Here is a 20,658-nt window from a genome sequence, read left to right on the forward strand (position 1 = left end):
GCTTTCATGGGTGAATACCCACTTCGTCAGACGCATGACCCACGAAAGCTTATGCTCCAATTCATCCGTTAGTCTTAAAGGTGCCACAGGACTCTCTGTTGCTTTTTACAGATCCAGACTAACACAGCTACCCCTCTGATAAGTATCCTTAAGGTATCTTAAGTTGAGTAGTCAAAAACAAGGCACCCAAAACAACTAATCACTTTTGAAAAATCTTGGCCTATAGCTTTAAAAACAAGCAATAATACGTGTGTATGTGTGTGTATACACATACATGTCCTTCACCTGTTTACATCTTCTTGCAACACACATGCAGCATCTGCCTCAATCTTTAACAATGCTTGTCAGTTCATTGCAAAATTATGTTTCTAGGTAAAATCTTTCCATCTAGATTTGAAACAGAAAAAAAAAAAACACATGAAGGGCATGGCTTTCACTTTTACCAGTGACTGACCAGTGCAAGCATGTTTTCCCTTTAATACATGTTGACACGAGTACATTAAAATTAGTCCATCAATCTAAGGTCTCTTAAAGAGGGTTTAATTTGTACTTATTATTTGCAATATGATTTATGAGATTCAGTTTCTCTTTCCTAACATCGTTCAGCTGCAAATTAGTACCTGACTGAATTCAATAATGTATTTTACCCCCATAGAATCTGCATGCACAGTTTGAATAATTAAATGGTGCTCGTTTGGGGCAATCCTTATTTTCCCCCTTGCTGCTTGGTTTTACATATAGAAAACATTTAGTGTACTAGACAAACAACAAACAGAAGCATAATTAGTCCTTTCAAACAGAGATGTTGTTTAACTTAACTAATTGAAAAGAGATAAAGCAAAAGCTTCCACTGAATGGCTAGCAGCAGAGTCACAAATGCCACTTTTCTGAAGTTCATATTCCAGTAATTATCTTTTATACAAAGAACAGTGACTCACAAATCTATTTAAATTTTTTAATGAAAAAGCACTACAAAAAGAAATCTGATAAAAAAGCTTTTTGTGTCAACTTAAATCTGAAACAAGGTCTTTATGATTTGTGGGAGTGGAAAGTCATTAAGGTTTCAATTCCAAATGAAAATTAAGGCTTTTAAATTTCCCATAATACTCACACTGACAACCTTTCATACATAATTGCTGAGGAAGAGTTACTGTGGTCTTGTCACCATTTTAATGATTTGCTAGTATACTGACAAATATATCCTCCCTGTGAAATCCACCATGCAAACAAGAATAAAAGCCAGGGTTGGCTAAAGAAACATTTGGTTCAGACAGACAGCAGACTGGATCTTATTACTTTTAATTCAAGACTTATTAGGTGTTAACAAATTAGAGGGGTCAGAAATGGAGCAATCAAGGGACAAGGTGGGAGTTTAGTTGGCAAGGCAAGGAAAAGAATCTTTAGTTATTATAGCACGGACATTATTAGCTTTTGGCTGAGACAAAGAGAAACATAGCAGTTGAGGATTCATTTCCTTCATGACTATGGAACTGTGTCTCAGCCTAAATTGCATTAGGAAGTCTTATGTTGTCATCTCATCATAAAAAAACAAACCTGAGTATAACATTTAGGATCACACGTGTTCATAAATTAGATAAGCTGAAAGACAACAACTTCCACCAGCAGCTATTTCTCCCCCCCTCTCCCCTCCCCCCCAAAAATTGTTGCTTTTGCAGTCTACTAGGACATAAGTTTACCTGTTGTGCATTTGTCTTGCCTGTCTGTTATCGGTCTGGACAGTGGTGCTTATTGTTCTTTGTCTCATTCACCTGAGGACTTCCTTTAAGAAAAGTTTGTGTTTGCTAGTAATATTTAGGGTGACCAGATGTCCCGATTTTATAGGGACAGTCCCGATTTGGGGGGCTTTTTCTTATATAGGCACCTATTACCCCCCCCCCACACACACACACACACTCCCTGTCCTGATTTTTCACACTTGCTATCTGGTCACCCTAGTAATATTTAACATTAAGATGTTGGTAGCACCTAGAGGTCTCAGTCAGGTCAGGCCTCCCCTCGTCCTAGGCAGTGTACATGCTATAAAGACCACTTTCCAGAAGAACTTGAAGTCCTGTTTCAACTTTATTGATCCATAAACTGGGAATTCAGAGCAGCTGGGGATTTTGGTTACTGAAAAGGAGAAGAACTGCTCCTGACTAGCTCTGAATAATGTGTTTGTTATTATTTGTATTAGTCGTGTCTAGAGGCCCCATCTGCAGCCAGGTCCCATTGTGCTAGGTGCTGTACCTACATGTTATAAAAGGCATTTCCTTTCCTGAAGAGCTTAGAATCTAAATGTACAGACAAAGGAAGTATTATTAGCCCCATTTGACAGGTAGGGAACTGAGCCACACACACACACACACACACAAAAAAAAACTTTAAATGATTTGCACAAGGTATCACAAGAAATCCGTGGTCAAGACAGAAAATGTACCCATGTCTTCTGAGTTCCAGGGCCTGAGCTACAGGACCACCTTTCCCTCCCGTAACTGTCCTTGTAAGGCTTAAAATTACAGCAACAACAACAAGATCTTTAACCACAGAGCAAGAAAAACACAGGTTTTTCATTTGGTTTAAGAGATGACAGAAGGAAACAAAACAGCCACGGCAGATTAGACTTCCACAAAATCCATAAATCAAGGCAAATAAAAAACAGACCCACCTACAAAAGTTGTTTAAATATACCAAACGGAGTATTATTCTGTTCAAATGCAGATATGTAACATAGCCTGGAGGACTGCAAATTGCAGAAGTAGTTACAGTTAGAGGTGGAATCTTCAGCAATTCCAAGAGAGAGAACATCTCAACAAACAGGGCATGCATTATCTTGTTTCATGACATCAAAAAGGAATGAGTGTTCAGGCTTTGAGAACGGATCCCCGCGTTTTAAGAGGTGGAACAACTAGTTAAGAAGATGACAAAAGAAAAACTTCTAGGAGAAAACTGCATTGCAAATGTTATCACATTTGCAAGAGAAGATCCACAACGGTAGCTGAACTGTAAACTGTTTATAGTATCAAAAATAAAAATCATGACCGAAAGAGTGAATAATTCAAAACCAAGAAGGCAAGCATGACACACATGTAATAGCAAAGTATAGAACCTATCAGCGGTCTGCAAAGTATCAAACAACTGACTCGCTACAGTGTTGGGTTTGAGTAGCTACCATCATCATCAAGAACAAGAGGCCTTTTTATCAGTTATTTTTACAATATGCCATCTTTGTGTGCCACATGAACCACTGATGATGATCATATAACCTAAAGTATGTATCACATTTGACTGAGAACAAGCTTTAAACTCAATGGGAAAGAATTAAGAGCTCTGCAGATCCAAAGCATAGATCAACCTTGTATTCAGCTTCTGGGAAATTTACAAATATGAGACTGATTCTACAAATGCAAGCACCAAAAAGAGGGAGAAGAAAGAGCAACCAGGAAGTCAAAAGAACACTACTGTCTCAAGTGCTTTAAGATCTACTGATGAAAAGCACTATATAAGAGCTAAGTATAGTTGTTGTTATCAGAAAAATGCCTTAAGATTATACGTAAAATACCATTTTCTTTATAACTCTGTCAAGAGCTAAAATGATTGCGCATCTGAAAAGGATTACTTCTGGCCCCGTTACCCTGTTGACAGCGTAGGCATCTACTTGCCAAAAATTAACAAAGGAGTTCCAACATAAAACTTTACTATACTGAAAATGGATCCACAGGAAACATACATCATGCTAAATGTGGGGTGGAGGGGGAAAGTCAGTGAAAGAATCAACACAGCTATTGAAAATAAATAAACCCCTTTAATAAGAAGATGTGGCTCAAACTCCTGGCCATTCATTAAGGAACTGGAGAACGTTCCCATTGCACATAAAGGCTAGGTCTATACTGCGCACTACTGGCACTGGCATTTCAGGCACATGTCGGTACTCTTGGCCATCCAGCATCTTGACAGATAAAAGGAAACACAAAGTCAGTCCGTCGGTGGTGCTTAGCAAGGATATGGGAAAAGAGCCTGATGCGTGAGCAGCAAACCTTTCCACAGTGGCTACCGCTTCACTCGCCAGATGGAGGTTGAAGCATACTCTGCTTCCTGGCTCACCTGCAGGCCTCAGCCTGGGCTCTCTGGTGGCTCTCCACGGTGACTGCGCCAGCCTGAACCCAGCTTCTCCAAACTGAGCGATTGTGGGCAGAATTTTCCCAGTTGTCAATGGGAATGCTGAATTTCTTGAGACTTTGCTTGACCGTCTCACTGTATCAGAGATTTGGCCTTCCTCTGCATCGCAGGCGATTCTTGCGTTGGCCATAGAGCACAGCCTTCAGCAGATGATCTCGAGGCATGTGCTCCATGTGTCCCAACCAGCAAAGCCTGCGAACGTCCAGCGTAGTCTGCATATACTGTAGGCCAGTTCGCCCAAGGATCTCGGTATTGGTGATCCACTGATCGCAAGCAACTCCAAGGATTTTTCTAAGACATCAGAGGTGGAAACTTCAATCTCCACTTCTGCTTGGAGTCCTTAACCCAGTTTTCAAAACGTAAAGAAGAGCATTAAGGACACAAGCCTGATCCTCTGTGTTCAGGATTATAAACTTGTTGTTCCAAACACGTGAAGTACGTTTGCCAAAAGTGACAGAAGCTTTGCCAATTCTTGCATTGAGTTCCCTATCAAGGTTAAGTGAGCTGGTAAGAATTGAGCCAAGATAGCAGAAGTGACCCACGTTATTCAAAGCTTCATTATTGACTTAGATTTTAGGTGGAACGCTGGTACCTTCTGACAGGACAACTGATTCTTGATACTGATTCCCATGCCAAACTTGGTGCATGCATCAGAAAACTTGTTCATTACAACCTGCAATTCATCGGGTGAATTAGAAACGAATGCAGCAGCATCTGCAAAAAGCAGATCCCAAATAGTAAGCTGGGTGACATGCCTTCTGCTCTGGAATCGTCTGATGTTAAACATGGAGCTACATGCCACAGTGAAAAGCGGGCTACATCCACACTGCGGTGTGTAACTACACGTGTTAGTGAAAGGCTCTGGGGGGGGAGGCAGCGACGAAAGGCTTCAGCAGCTGCCTTACCCTGTTGCCTCTCCCCTGCCAGAGCTTTTCCTCACTGCTGGAAGCCATTCCCTCCTGCAGGGAAAGATTCCAGCGGCAGTGAGGCAGCAGGGTTAAAAATTTTATTAAAGTTAATGTTTAAAATTAAATATACACAAGTTAAGAGGGAAGGTACTGTACATCTGGGGTCAGGCTTGAGTTATGAGGGATTACAGGTATTGGTTACAAGGATGAAGAGATACATACATATCACATAACCAGCATAGACCCAGAGTGGGGTGCGGGAGTTTTTAGAGCGTCAGTGGATAAGTGGGCTCGGGTACGCCACCCATGGAATGTATAAAGAGTCCAAGTCAGTATCGGTGTAGCGAATAAGTACATGGGTGGGGTGCGTCCCTTGGTTCGTCAGGGAAGGAAGTGGGTTATTTCCCTGGTCTGCGGTCTCAATTACTCAATGTGGTATTGACGGTGTCCTGTGATGTGTTCCATATAAATGTCTCTGGACCACCTGATGGTGTCGGACACCATAAGTTGTCTCATGAGCCGGGCGTAGCGTCGACCGACTCCGCACGCTCTCAGTACCGGCTCATTGTGGGGGTCCCACGAGCCCAGGGCTCCCACGATCAGGGCGTGGATCTGGACCTCGTAGCCCTGGGCTCTCAGGGTGTTGGCCAGCGGGTTGTACTTTACTACACTACTAACAATAACAGTGTAGATGGGGGAGGCACTTTCTGGGCATGAAGAGAGCTGTGTAGGGTACATACCCTAAGGATTCAGGCGAGTCTCTACTCACCTAAACAATGCTTCACCTTCTACACTGCTGTTTGCACCCATTCTGGAGTGTGTGTAGTATATGTACTCTACACACTGCCATAAGGAGTGAGCAGTGTAGACGTACCAATATAAGGAGTGGGTAATGACAGGAGAGGTGTTCATGGGACAGGACATAATCAATGATAACTAAGGTCATAGAACACAAGACATATCATAGTAAGAAATTGCACGTGAAAGACAGATGTGAGTCTTCTAGTGCATGTCTGACACTTAATGGTCAAGTCAAAGCAAGGAATGCAGGGTGCAACCTTATATTTGTAATACCTGGTATCAGCCTAGATTCTGAGGACTCTGGTTAGAAAACTTTGGTAACTCCAACCAGCAGAAAGATATCAGATAAGGATACTGACAGCAAACTTTTTGCTACAATGGTTTCCATAGAAATATTGAGCTTCAGGGATTGGAAATGCCACAAGGATTACCTAATTTTTTTTAAATAGTTGTTTGTTTTTATTGATCTGCTTTGACTTGTCCTCTTTATCCTCTCCCTTTTCTTTTGATAGAATCATTCCTTAGTGACAGCTCGAGGCAACATCAGTCCTGCAGCTTACTGCACAGAGCAGCACGCTTACCACACAATACAACCTAATTTTCTTATATCGGGATGCACCAAGCCCACAGGCAGGGTGGGGCCCACCTCACCAGGGACCGGTTGAAACAATAGTATGGTGCCTACTTCTCCAGCTCTAGTCCAAGCGATGTGAAGCAGGAGCAGCCTTATTGTGGCTCCATGGTGGTGATAACTTGAGCCCCCTGGGAAACCCAGAAGTCCTTCCCCCTTTATTGTGAGCCTAGCTGGGCTCATGCAGGCTCCCCCCCCCCCTCCTCCATCCACTAATCCCCTAGTTTCCTCCATAAACACTTAAGCTCTCTTTCCCTATTGTGAGACCAGATCCCCAGCGGCATAGCAGAGCGGTTTGGGGCAGGTGCAGGAGAAGAAAGGAGATCAACACACTGTCTTGAGCCTTACTGCAGGGGGTAGAGAGGGCAACTGACTAGTTTTGCAGGGTGTCGCAGATTTGCTTGAGCAGGCCCTGCAGGCAGGGCTGGGTTGACACTACAACATAAGATTGCTAGACTATCACCCTTCTACTGTTTGATCTTCAGGGTGCACCTGACCCGTGCACCTGAGCCCACAACCCCTCCAATCGTCGCTATTATTCCCAAATTCATATGGTCATGTGAAGAGAAACCCGCGATGCTAATGTGACACAAGCAATCCCCTAACGAAAGCCAACAGGTCTAACGAACGGCTCATACATTACGGAGGAGCCTGCAAACTGGCATGCTCATGAGAACCCCACTGAAACCAATCCGCTAAATTCAGCCCTGGTCTAGGATAGCTTTGACTAGGCCACTGGCTCTCTGGAGGCAGAAAGGCTGTATCCACCTGTTGTCTCTTGTCTTAGTCTTAGATTGTAAGTGCTTTGAGGCAGGGACCATCTTTTTTGTTCTGTTGGTGTGCAGTGCCTAGCATCATGCGATCGTGGTCCCTGACTGGAGCCTACCATCAGGGAGACTGGAGCCCATAGTAATCAAAACTGCCCAAGCAAGCGGAAAATTTGGCACCACTAAAGTGGTTGTTGACGGGGCAGGGGGCTGTGCTGACTGGCAGCTTCCTGTGGCCAGGCTCCTATGGCTCCGAAGGCTGCGTTCCCTAGTAGAGAACCAGCACTACTGGTTACCCTCTCCCAGGTTGAAGTCACCTCAGAGCACAACAGACCGAGCTGGTACAGAGAGGAGTACAGGCCAGTGAGTCAATGCTGATGAGTAAGGGTTTGTGAGATCCGGAACAGGCCTCAATTATCCTAAGGAGTGCCCCGATAGTGACTAGAACAGCATTTAAAAGCTGCACTGGATGATGGGACATCTGGTTTCAATGAGGATGTTGAATATCACTCCTGTTCATAGACAGCTAGACTGGGTGTTACAATGTAGGGGGAGCATAATGCCTCAGGGGGGCACTCTCCCCCACATGTACACACTGTGCACTAGCCAGTTGCTCTTCTAGGTGCCCAGCACCACTCCTTGAACCTGTGCGGAGGAGGGGACAGGTGATTTGCTCTCCAGAGGGAGCAAGGGCCAAGCAGTCCCTGTTATTGTGATCAGCTCTTGCAAGGGCAATATAAGCTAGGGGGCCCCTCTTTTTCTGTGGTCCCTGTGCACAAAAGCCAATTGCAACCTGGTCCAAATGGTGCAGATGGACAAGACAACAAAGGTGGCATATATAGCGTGCAATGCAGCACTCCGATACCTCAGTGGTAAGTGCTTCAAAAATGCCTGTATATACAGAGCTACCCAGAGATCATTTCCGAGTGCTGTACACCATGCATCCCATTCACAAATAAAAGCGCTCATTAGAAAAATGGAATTGCTGCCGTTTTAAGCCTCTGTCAGATGAAGGAACGATTTACAAATGTACATGAGCAACGATGCTTCTGTTACTATGGAGAGTCACGTGCTGGCATGATTGCTGATGAGGGAGACGGAGTTAACCTTCTTACTTCACAAGTCAGTAGGCAACGGAAAGGCAAATTCTCTGAGACAATGCTACTTTTCCTGCCAGTAGTTATCTATTTGTGGAAATGGGTCAACCTCCTCGTGGTGGACATGTTAGTGTGCGAGTGCCTAGCAGCGCTGCTTACAATTTTCTGTCCATTACACAGGCAGTGGAACGGCTGCACATAACTACTTCTGGCAGCCAAGTGTTTCATGAATTGCAGCAAGTTAACCACAAGGAGATGATGACATTTTGAGACAGGGCATGATAAATTCCAACTCCCAGACAAAAGGCATCTTTAAAAATAACCATGCAAATGGGAACACAAAGCTATACAACCCATACAGGTAAAAGCTGCGGATGTGAGTTCTGGCGCTAAGTCACCCCAGTACTGCCAAGGTCAGCAATGTCATATGCTTTGCAATGAGATGAGTTAAGGATAGATTGCCCATGAGTGAGGACGGAGTTCAAGCATGAACTGGCTTTCCTTGAGTCACAGCTTTAATGCTATTTTACACTGGTTTTTAATCTGCTAATTTCCCTTATTCTACTGCTTGGAAAGTGTATTGGAAATGGTTGTGTTGATTTAAGCCCATTGGCTCCTAGCCCTTTTCTCCTTTCCTACTGCCCTCCAGAGCACCTGCACCCGAGGCAGGCCTAGGGCAGAAAGATGCCCTGGGAAGCTGAGACAGCAATAATAGGCCCCAGAGGAGGTGAATCTGAGGGCGGTATGGGCAGAGGCATGAGCGCCACACCATCTCGCTGCTCACCAGCAGGAGAGCATTAGTTACACCTTCTCACTGGTAGCAGGAGCTGTTGGTCACTGAGCTCTGCCCAGTGCCTCCTAGGGCATTAATCCAAAGGTATGGAAGACACCAGACACTTAGGCCGCGCATTCCCCAGCCCTCATTGCCACAAAGGCATAATTATCCCTTCGCCTTAAACAGGCCCACTATTACCTGCTACACCACAGTGACACCTCTACTAAATCTCAGCCTGTTTTAATGGTCATGCCCCCCACATTCCCCATTCTCTGGGCATGGCAGGACTGCATTTTGAGTTACTGTACCTGTCGCTTCATTAGATCGCTGTTTAATTCGATCCTCTGCTTTATCTGATCAAATGACTCCAGAGGAACCAAATCATTTACATTGCAACAAACATAGTTTACATCTCTTATTTTGATTGCTTTTGACAGGTGTAAGTGGATAATTCCATCAAGAGCCATAGAAAATTGCCTTTTAATCAATAGGGAGTTTTCCCTCCTAGGGGACATCTCATAACAGTGGTAGGTCTCTTTGGAAGAGAGGCCAAAATTATGAATGAGAGTGAAGGAGAAAGAGTTGAGAGATGCTAGGCAACGGATGCAAATTTCTAAAGATGACACCAATTTGGGGGGCCCAGCTTAAACATCTATGGCCTGATTTTTAGAAGTACCCATAACTCCCAGTGCAAGTCTAAAAGGAAGGCATGAACTCAACACCTCTGAAAAATCAGGCGTTAGGTGTCTCAAGCTGGTCTCCCAAAAACTGAGGCGCTCAAAATTAGTGAACAATGAAATTAGTGGCCTGAGGAGACTCAAATCACATTCTTGGTGGCAGTGTTTGAAACCTGGGCATTTTTTAATCTTCTATTCACAGACCTGGATACAATTACAGAAGATTTTAAAACAGGTATTCTGCTCAGGTCTTACATTTAAAATTTCAGCCCAGGGCAAGTTTCCATGGTTATCATGAAGGATTGTAGCTCATGTTCTACAATACTAGAGCTATTGTCATGTAAAATACAGCAGCACCAAAAAAGTAATGTTTCTACAGCACTTTGAAGAGAAAGTGCTAAATATTATTAGAATAAGCATATTAGATTTGAAGCTTGAGCCAACCTCAGATCCAGGGCTCTAGTTTGGCCCATTCTAAAGAACGAGGCTTTTGTGGAAATAGGATCCAGATCTGGGTCCAGATTTCACTGCCCTTGCCATATAATTCATGTGGATGAAACAGAGAGTATGCAAGAGAGCGGAGTCTGATGTGAGTCCCTCTCCAAAGAAAATTTTACTGTAAAAATTAACTTTTGGGATTCCATTAGAGCTATAGAAAAATGTCTGTTTCTTCAGTGTGTGGCAGGTGGTCATTAAGATACCTTAAATAATCCATATCCCTTGTTTCTGCCAGACCTTGTCTACCCCTACCTCCTTTTGGTCTCTCAGGCCTCATTAATGCACCCTAGCAAATGTATATAATGATTGCAATACTCCAATAACAACAAAGGACTTTGGCCCTAAAGAGAATGGGTAGAGGGAGAAAGAATGGACAGAGGGAGAAAGAAGTACAGTAAGGCTGCACATAAGATCAATACCAACCCGCAGGGAACAGCTCTTTAAACGACATTTCTTTGCCACCATTTTAAACATAATATATTGTCCCCTCTAGGTAAATATGTGAACATTTACAAGCGGGAATCGGTAAAACTAGTGATCTTTCCACCCCCTCGTCCTCAGAGATAATTCTTCTTCCATTGAAGAGGATAGCAGTGATGAATTATTACAGCAGAGACATTAATCAATAGCCTAATTGCCAAATGCACAGATTTCCGACAGACCTTTTTGACCACTCTGGTTTTTTAGAAAATTGACCTAGCTAGAGCTGGTAGCCAACTGGAATAAAGCGCAGGACACACAGGAAACAGCAAGACAAACTGAGGAGCGGTTTAGGCACCCAGAACAAACAACTTCAACGGGAGTTGAGTGTGAACCTCTCAGGACAAAATTTGGCCCTTTGGAGAAAAATGAAAAGCCCTCAAGTCTTGTATGCACTGGGATTTTGTCCCCATCTCATCCATCAATTGCTAGTGTGTTTGCACAAGTACAAACCTCTAGTGTGGACAAGAAAAGCCACAATTTGCATTTACCCTTGTTTCAAGCAGAGTTAAACTGGACTGGTGAAAATCACAGCTGCCCTTGTCTTTACTAGTGGTTTACACCATTGCAGTACACTGGTGATTGGTCACCAGTGGCTGGTGGTGGGAAAAGTCCCACACACAGACAGGGCAGAATTGTTCTACACTGGCACCAGTGTCAGCTGTGCAGAGTCCCAGATGTGCACACAAATCCTATGGAAGCCAATTGTCTTATGCTTTCAACTGTTATTGGATAACAGCAATAAGGGTCGGATCTAGAGTCTGCTAAAGTCAATAGAAATACTCCCTTTGACTTCAGCAGTCTTTGGATCAGTCCCTGAGAGTCTAAGTTCCCACATACCTTACAGTTAAGCAGCAATATGAAATATCATTTACAGTAAGGCCAGACAGATTTCTACCTGGCTTTTTACAGAATATCCAGAGACATGGTAGATTTTATACACTCTTCTAGTAAATTTGGGGTCTTCACTTATCTTTATTACCATTATTACTGCTGTTGTCAGTAGTTAGTCACTGAGCTCTGGATACTTCGCTGATAAAAGGCCTACTAAGATCCCCTTGCACCACAGAACTGATACACTTTAAAGGAAAGAGAATGGGAGGTAAGAAAAGGGAAAGTGGGGCAATGTTCTTTCTCATGGCTACTAAAATGAGCCTGAATTTACCTGGAGAATCTATCATTTCATGTACATCTTCTCACCTTGGGTCTGATCCTCAGTCCATTGAAGTCAACAGGAGGCTGGACAGTGGACGCTAGATTAGGTTCTTGTGCTTCTATACGCTTGTAGGAGAAAGGGAAGGCAAGGCTGTGGTTTAAACCCTGTTCTCTTGTACAGACCTCCTTCAAATCTAATTTGTCGTGTGAGAGATGAGTCAAATGGCCTCCAAGTGCTTGACTCTTTCGCAAAACCACCATCCAACTGAAATCATTCTGCTTAATATATAGGAAAGCATGATCCCCACACAAAACCTGAGTACTCTTACTCCACGTCCTATCTTAGGCTCTTAGAGCTAAGAAACCACGTAGGGACTGTTTTCTGTCTGAGTAGCTGGGGGATGGGCAGCCTGGGCATTTTTTAGTTTGCCTAGTGCCACAAAAAATTAAAACCTAGCACCAGTGCTTCTCTGCAACAAGACACTGAGGAAGAAAGTGAACTCCACTCTCCTCCTTTTATGTCTCTCTATCAACCCTCAAATTATCCCCTTTATTTTTATCCAAGGGAGAAAAATCAATCCAAAAATGTAAAGAAATTTGAATTCCACCTTCTCGTGCTTACGGCACAAGAATCACCAAGCGGAACAAATGGACAGAATCCATGATGCAGAGTGTTTCAGTCTCAGCTCAATCACAGACTCGACTTTCTGCATTCTTTATGTTCACCTGTCTCGCTCTTCCACATTGCAGCAGTCTTACCAGAATTGCAGCACACAGTACTGAGAGTGCTTCAGTGCCAGACTTCTTGCTGCCAATCAAAGGTTGCCAGATAAGAGGCTGCATTTGCATATGTATTCACAACCTTTTCCAAAGGCACAGGGCCTTTGCTGAATACCGATGCCATCGGAGAATGATAACTATGCAAGTCATTTTACAGCTTCCCTACCTAACTCACCAGATCAGGTTTACTGGCATCCGTACATCGTGGATTATTACAGAGTGTAGATTATATCTGCCCACCAGCAGACACGAAACTATACACGTTCCTGGTAAAAAGTCATTGTCAACATTTCCGAAAGAGACCATCCTAAGTGTTTCAAGTTGGGCATCCATTAAACAGAGGAACCTAAACCTGTCACCACTTCTGAAAAGTTTTCCCTAAATCCACATTGCTCCTTTCTACACAAAAACCCAACCCAGGCCACCCCCCACCCTACACACATGAGATCCTACCAAACCTAATAGTCCCTTCTCCTCTGTGTGGGTTATTTCCACTCAGAGAAATAGAAACTGAGTTTCAACACAAAGTTTTCTTGGATTTATCCCATCAGGGCAAAGTTCCACATGTAACCCTTGGGCTCTCTCCCGTGGGGTGCATATCCCCTGAACCCAGGCTTTCCTCACCCTGCCCAATACAAAATATCCTGAGAGAACCTCTGGAAGTAAAGGGTATCTATGCTGTGTCTCCTTGCTTCTACACCACAAGGCACTCACCTCTTTACAGTTCTTTGGACTGCATGGAATGTGCAGGGGCTACATGGTTTCCCCAGCTACCAGCATCAAAAGGAGGGGGTGAGGCAGCATATGTAGTGCAGGGAGAGTGGTTGCACAGCGCAGAGTGAGAAACTAAGCAAGTTATCACACAAGCTGCCATAACTTGTGTCAATGACCCTGGCAAGTGGAGAATCTAGCACAGTGGTTTTCAACCTGTGGTCCGCAGACCCCTGGGCGGCCGCTGACAATGTCTAAGGGGTCTGCAAAAGGTAGTTGTTACCATAGAACAGTGGTTTTCAATCTGCAGTGCACTGACCCCTGGGGGCCTGCAGATTATGTCTACGATTTCCAAAGGGGTCAGCACCTCCATTCAAAATTTTTTAGGGGTCCACAAATGAAAAAAGGTTGAAAACCACTGATCTAGCAGCTCAGGCTCATGCACCCCATAGCACTGGACACTAGTGGGGAGTTGGAGGGGAACCTTAGAGAGGGGAGGGTTGGAGAGACTGGCATGCAGAGGTAGCACTCCCCACTTCCATGCCCAACTTGGCCCTGCAGTTGCAGAGGGAGGCAACTGAATTCTATCTAATGTTTTTCTACGGCGCCCATCACGAGGGCATCAGGGCCTTCCAGAAAGAATATTTTTATGCTTTGCATTAGCAAATAATCCAGTTCACAAAAACATCTGGTTACCATGAATGGGCTAAATTCAGCCCTGGTGTCACTCTATTGAAGTTAGTGGAGTGACACCTAGGAGGAACTTGACCGAGTGTATCAAAAAGACTTTGTGACCCTCCTCCCACAAAGAAAGAATTTAGAATTAAAATGTTTTTGGGTTTTTTTGCACAATGCACATCAGGCAAAGCATCTGAAATGCAAACAGCAACGCTTTATAAAATAAGATCTACAATTCTGCTTTGAAGACATTTTAAAATTCTGCTTCAAATTCATGAGATGGTAGAGTAGCGGGAGAAGCAAATTACTTTTAAGATGCTGAGTATGTCCTGCAACATCTGAGGACAGTACCAGCCTCTAAACCAGCATTCCCTGCCCTGAGTTAAATGGATGTAATGTGTTCAACTGTTGTAGGGGAAAGGCAGCTATTGCAAGGGAACTTGGAGCATGGCAAGTTAGTGAAGGATAACACTCTTCAGGATTGGGCTGATAAGCGCTGAGTGACCTCAAGTCCCACTCACATTCTCTGTGGCCCTGAGGCTTACCCATAGAACACCAGGACCTTGCCATGCCCTCTGCTCCCTCCGCCACTCCTAAAACCCCTTCAGTCTTAAGGGACAGTTACTTGGCAACTCTGCCAAGTCACTCTATCTGCCCCCATCCTGTGGTTCTCCCATGGGAGGGGATGATCTACATCTACCCCTTTGTAAGTGTAACATTCTCACATTTGGAACATGACAAGTTGACAACATCAGTCAGAACCAACTCCCCCACTCCTCCCTTCTGACATTCCACTCAGTCCTTGCTGTTGCAAGCTGTTGGTGCTGAGGCTGCCGTTTCTAAGCTTGGAGAAGGAGGATGCTGTAGTTTATACCCAATTTACCACAGAATATTCCAATCTGATTTGGATATTCTGGTGGAAAGTGGTTTGAAGAAGCTGAAACTCCAGCCGTTGTGTATGAGCCCAGTTTGCTTCCTATTGATTCTTCTCATCTGAATTGCGCCCTTTAGAAGTTGTTCCTGTCAAATTTGAAATCCTCTTGCATCCCAGACTACTTTCCCCACAAATCTGGATTTTAAGGACATCCCGGGGATATGCTAGTAATAATATTATTATCAATATTAGTATTATTACTATTTTACAGCCAGCTCAATATAGACTTTACTGGGAATTTGCCTGCCTCAGAAGAGCAGGATGAGGCCTGTCATCATTCCATATTGGGATTTTTCTAATTGTGACCACACCGTTGTATCAAGTATAAGTACAGTTTCAGTTATAGAATGATCCCTGCCCCTCTGATTATTTCACAAGAGGAAGAGGGGAGGGGAAGCAAAAGAGTTAAGCTAATTCCTAAACATTGAACACAGTCTTTAGCTACTAGGCATTGCTCAATTTCAGACAGTCTGCCAGTGAAAGCCCCATGGAGTTAACAGGTGATACTTTTATCCATTATCTGGCAGATGAGGACTGTAATAATTCCAACATCCCAACTATGCTTTTATCAAGCTCATCAAACTATCCGGCAAGCAGCTAAGATAAAACAAAACACTAACAGGAAAAATCAATGTTTATTTAATTCAGAAAACACATAGTCAATTTGCCTGCCAGGACTTAAAACAAAAAATAAAAGACCATCCCACAGTCGTCGTCCCCCCATTAATAATGCATCTGATGAGCATTTAACAATAGTGTAACTACATCAGAACAGCTCCACTATGAACTAGTTATCAGATTAACAGGTTTAATAAAACCACAGAGAAATGCACAGGGTGCATTTCACATTTCCCAGAAGATCACCTACTGTATTTATTATCATACAATTACTACTCCTTATAATAAATGATAACATGCATTCCCAGAGACTCTTCCGGATGGATGCAATGTCCAAAGGTCAATGCACTAACCCTCACAACGCCTCCTTAAGACAAGCATCTCCATTACACAGGTGGCGAAGTGGAGGCAGAGTGGTTAAAGCGACTTGCCCAAGTTCAAACAGGAAATCTGTGGCAGAGCTAAGCACAGAACCCATGTCACCTCACCCCAGTTGTGTAAACACTAGACAGCACTTCCTCAAACAGAACTAGAGAGAGGGAGGAAGTGGGGGAACAGACTTACCATTGAGACCATTGGGGATACTCCTGTGGTGAAGGGGTGCAGACAAGTCATCCATAGATCTCCTTATTGCTCCAGCCTTATTCTCGACAGGTTTGTGATGGTGGAGGTGATGGTGATGATGATCTGGGCTCCCTGCGCTCCCAGTGCTGGAGGTGCTACTCCCATCCCCCACATCCCTGGTGCCAGAGCTCCCATTCAAATTGGTCAAACTGGCCTGGCTGTCTATAGAGCTCCTAGAGCCAGCTCCATTTCTCTCTTCATCTAGCATGAGGACTATCTCCTTCAGCTCCATGTTCTCCCTCATGAGGGACTCCTGCTTTGCCTCTAGCTCCTTCAGCTTCTGTTGATACATCCCAACTTCTTTCCACATCACACTGGCCGTGTGCCTCCCAAACCTCTGCCATTCCCTGGACAGTTTTTTGCCTTTCTGCCGGTCATCATCCAAGAAGCAGCAGAGCTCTCTCAGTTCCTGATTATCGTCCTGTAATTTCTGATTCACCTCCTTCAGCCCCCTGATCTCATGCAGATGAACCTGCAGCCTTCTGTTTACATCCTTCATTAAGTTGCCATGTTCCACCATTAAGTTCATTTTTTCATTTTCTACTTTCCTCAATCTTTTCACCAGCTCTTCCTTGCTCCATCTCATCATCTCCTCTTCTGAAATTTTATTCAGGTCTTCCTTAGACCCTTCCAGAGAATTTTTTGCCATATTTGAGTCTAGATATTGTTTCTTTTTAAATAATAATAATAAACAGTGTTTTCTGGAACTAACATTTACTGTAACATGTTGGGCAGGGAGAAAATTATAGTTCTTCAAAGAGGATGGGGCAAGGAAAAAAACAGCAAATTCACCTTGAAAGATTTGTCGCCCATATCAAAAACCAAAAAAAGGGGAGATCCGATTCAAAGCTTTAGAATTCTTTTAATTAAGTCTCCAAAGTTATTCAATCGACTTACCCTAGGAGAACACAAAAGTGGAGGCTAATCAGCAACGGTCAATCTTCTTGGATTTGCTCATTTCACTTGTTCCTCTACAAAAATCCCAAACCCACCGATTTCCAATAAACAGTACAAATAAAATAATAAGGGCACCATTAATTCCTCCAGTGCAGACCCAGCTTTCCCGATCCGATCCCTGTCCACATCACAGCTGCTGAGCAAGGTAGCTGGTTTTTAAAATAACATGTGAAATAGAAACCTGTCCCTCCGGTTGTTTGTTTTGCGTTAATTCCGAGGCTGCTGTCCGGATGATGTCAATGCCTTTGTAAATTGCACGTAAAAAAATTCATGACAAGAGGTGGTGAGCGAAGGAGCATTCCTCTAATGGCACCATCATCAGAAAGCAGGAGCTCAGCTACAGGGCTTGAACTGGTCCCACCTACTTCTGGGGAGGAGAGCGGAGGTGGGGGCCCCCTCCAATATTGCAAGAGAGAAAGCACAGCACAGATCCACTAAACAAGAGGCTTCCCCCACCTTCTTACCCGGCTGCTGCTGAATACAGACAGTTTTTTGCTCCGGGAGAGGAGGATTAGAGAGGCAGGGACCTCCCCCCGCAGCCTGATTGGGTATCAGAGGCTGGGGGCAGGGACCTTGCCATGCTCCAGACTTTTCAGGTTGCATTCGCTTTGCGCCTCGGGTCAAGTTACTGGGGAGAAGTGGTGGCTCCCCCTAGCCAATGCGAGGGCTGCAAAGCGCTTTCAAAAAGCAGGTACAAAGGGAAAGGTAGGGCAGCGTCGCCTCTTAAAGGGGCCGCACTCCACACATACACAGTCTGACTTTGCCAGCGTCTCGCTCGGGCTAACCCAGCAGCCATGTGTCACCGCCAGGCTGTGTCTGAAAGAAGCCGGCTGCTCCTGGGAACACAGGGGACGCAGAGCCTCTACTGCCTTATTGTATGTCGGTAAATGGCCCCGACTCTTGCTCTCTCTGCAGCAGTTGCTGGTGAATTTGGTTGATTTGTGCATTAGGTTTGCTGCCTGGGTTCCATTATGAGTTATTCATGCTTATTTATTTATTATTGGTTTGTTTTATCCCCGTTTATTACCAGGATCCATATAGGACAAGGGATGTGGTGTAAGAACCCTCCCCCCGCCCCCCATCTCTTGATGCAGCAACCAGGAAAGCAGGTGGGGTGGGGTATGTGGGGAGGGAGGTGCCCTTTATTCCAGCAGCAGAGATTTCCCAGTTCTGGGGATATTCCTTTTGTTGTGATGGTGCCTCGGTAACCACGGTGAACGGGAAACACGGTGCTGACCCTGGCACAAGCAGGGAGTGTCACAACAGCTGCAAAAACAACCCATGGCTTGTTGTTTGGAGGGTTTCCACTGGTCAGTCCGAAGCATGTGTCTTGGTCGCCTACCAAAGTGGCACCACCAAAGCTGAGGTCCTGCGGTCGATCACTTGGGTGGCTTTCTATCATTTTGTAGGGCTCCGCAACATCACAGGGATGGGTGCATTGTATCTAGAGAGATAAATAACCAGAGAGGGGGAAGCAGCCCCTCCTCTAACTCCTGCCCACATACAGCTGAGGCTAGTCTGCCCTGTGTAGGCCTCCTCTCACAGCCTCCATCCTGCTAGCCCTTATCCTGTGCAGCCCAGCCCACTGTCCTTCTTCCAGCGCTGTTACATAACATGCAGCCCCTCCTCAGCCCCATTACATTAGATAGTAAGGTCACTTCTCCAGCCACTCTCCCCCTAGAAAGCCTTCATCCTTCTCTGACTCAGTCTGTGTCAGCGTTTGGCCACACCACAATATAGCTTTGGAACCAAGTCAGTTTTCTTCAGCATATGTCCTAGTGCCTCCAGTCCTCTGAGTCCCACTCTTGTGGCTGCGCCTCTATCTGCAGCTGGGCAACAGCCTCCTGTGACCTATGCCTCAGCTACTGTAGCCCACTGGTGAGTGTGTAAAACGTTGCCCTCAGTGCCCTCTCAACAGGATAGGGGTCTGTTAGAGTCCCCCGTTGGTGCAGCTTGGCTTGTAAACTCAAGCTGTCATGGTTTATGCTTTTAGTTCTGGAGGCCCCTGGTTCAATCCTTGGTGTGTCAGCCAAGATGGTGGCCATCACACCACCACTATGGCTGCCTCAAGGGTGAGGCAGCCCTGCCTCCAGGGAGGTGAGTTTTGTTACCTTACAAGCTAAGGCCCTTCCTGCTGCTACACCTCTCACCACAATGAGGGGAAGGGAGACCAGTACTTGTGGCACACAGAGCCTTTGGCTAACCTTAGACCTTTCTTTGACCAGCCTTTACTGAAGGATTACTCAGTACTGGCCAGAGGGATCTGGCAATACTGGTGGACATACTCAGCTGCTGTCTAGAGCAGTGGCCCAGATATCAGAGTGTGTGGGGACTGGCTTGGACTGCTTCTCAAGTGGGCAAGGTGGAAGGAAGTGAAAGGCACGGGAGTGGGCTAGGTCAGCCTCAGATGTTTGCATCGTCTCAGCCCACTACGCGATAGGCTACAGTAGGGGTGTTGGCTGTGCACCAGAAGAGACATCCCTTCCCCTTTCATAGCCATACCTCTTCACAGGGACCCTCTTTGCATCCACAGCCTGTGGGGTGCTCAGCTACATGCTGAGCAAATTCACATATAACCCCCAACAATGGAGGCTGTTCATGAGTTTCTGCAGCAGCAGCTGAATTGCACGATTCCTAATTGTCCATAGTTTTAAAGGGAAAAATACAGAAAGGGCATTTTCTCCTACAGAGCCCACTATTCCTGACATACTGCTGGTTAGGAAGAAGGAGCTGGAGGCCAAGAAGAAGCTGGTCATAGCCGGTAACAGCAGTACTGCTTAGCTGCAATATAATGAGTGCTTTCTGAGGAGCAGGGATAGCCTTGGAAGGAAAGTGAGCAACCAGCTTTGGCTTGAAGTCATCCCTATAGCTAGGCCTGGCAATTTTCAGCATCCTGCTAATGGCCTTCCCATTGTCCCTGAACCCAAGCATGAGAATGAGGAAAAACAGGTGAGTTGGGTGCATGCACAGAGTGCAGTGGTCAGCACAGGGCCCAGGCTTGCTGTAAGGGGAGGGTTAGCTCCATGTTGCTGGAGAAAGAGTGGACAGTAGGCGAGATGCAAACTCCAGCAATGCAGGAGGGAAGGGTCTGGGTAGGGAGCTGCAGAAGTGTCATTGGACTATGTTGATTGAAGAGCTGCTGAATATATCTGGGAGGGGTTTAATATTTGCATAGTGCCAAGCAAGTGCTAGGCAGTTTTGTGATGGTTGTAGGATATCTCATAAAGGCTACGTGATAATAAATAAGTATGCTTTGCACTTATGTGTCACTTCTCATCCATAGATTTCAAAGGAGGGTAAGTATTGTATTACTAGACCTATTTTACAGATGGAGAAATTGAGGCATAGAGAGCAGTGCATTAAGTCAGTAGCCTTGCCAGGAAGAGAACAC

The 20,658-nt window shown here is 45.0% G+C and overlaps 1 protein-coding gene across 2 annotated transcripts in view; it reads right to left on the reverse strand.

Annotated features, from left to right (window-relative positions):
• Positions 1 to 17,728, reverse strand: part of CCDC85C (coiled-coil domain containing 85C) — a 160,610-nt gene extending 142,882 nt beyond the window's left edge. For both annotated transcript variants that reach the window (XM_026651524.1, XM_026651523.1), the window contains exon 1: positions 16,251 to 17,728. In XM_026651524.1, coding sequence (XP_026507309.1) covers positions 16,251 to 16,959 — 709 coding nt within the window. In that variant the 5' untranslated portion in view covers positions 16,960 to 17,728. The remainder of the gene's footprint in view (positions 1 to 16,250) is intronic.
• Positions 17,729 to 20,658: the final 2,930 nt, after the last annotated feature.

The sequence above is a fragment of the Terrapene carolina genome, unplaced genomic scaffold (genome assembly GCF_002925995.2).
Source record: "Terrapene carolina triunguis isolate 2854851 unplaced genomic scaffold, T_m_triunguis-2.0 Scaffold96, whole genome shotgun sequence".
Taxonomy (NCBI): domain Eukaryota; kingdom Metazoa; phylum Chordata; order Testudines; family Emydidae; genus Terrapene; species Terrapene triunguis.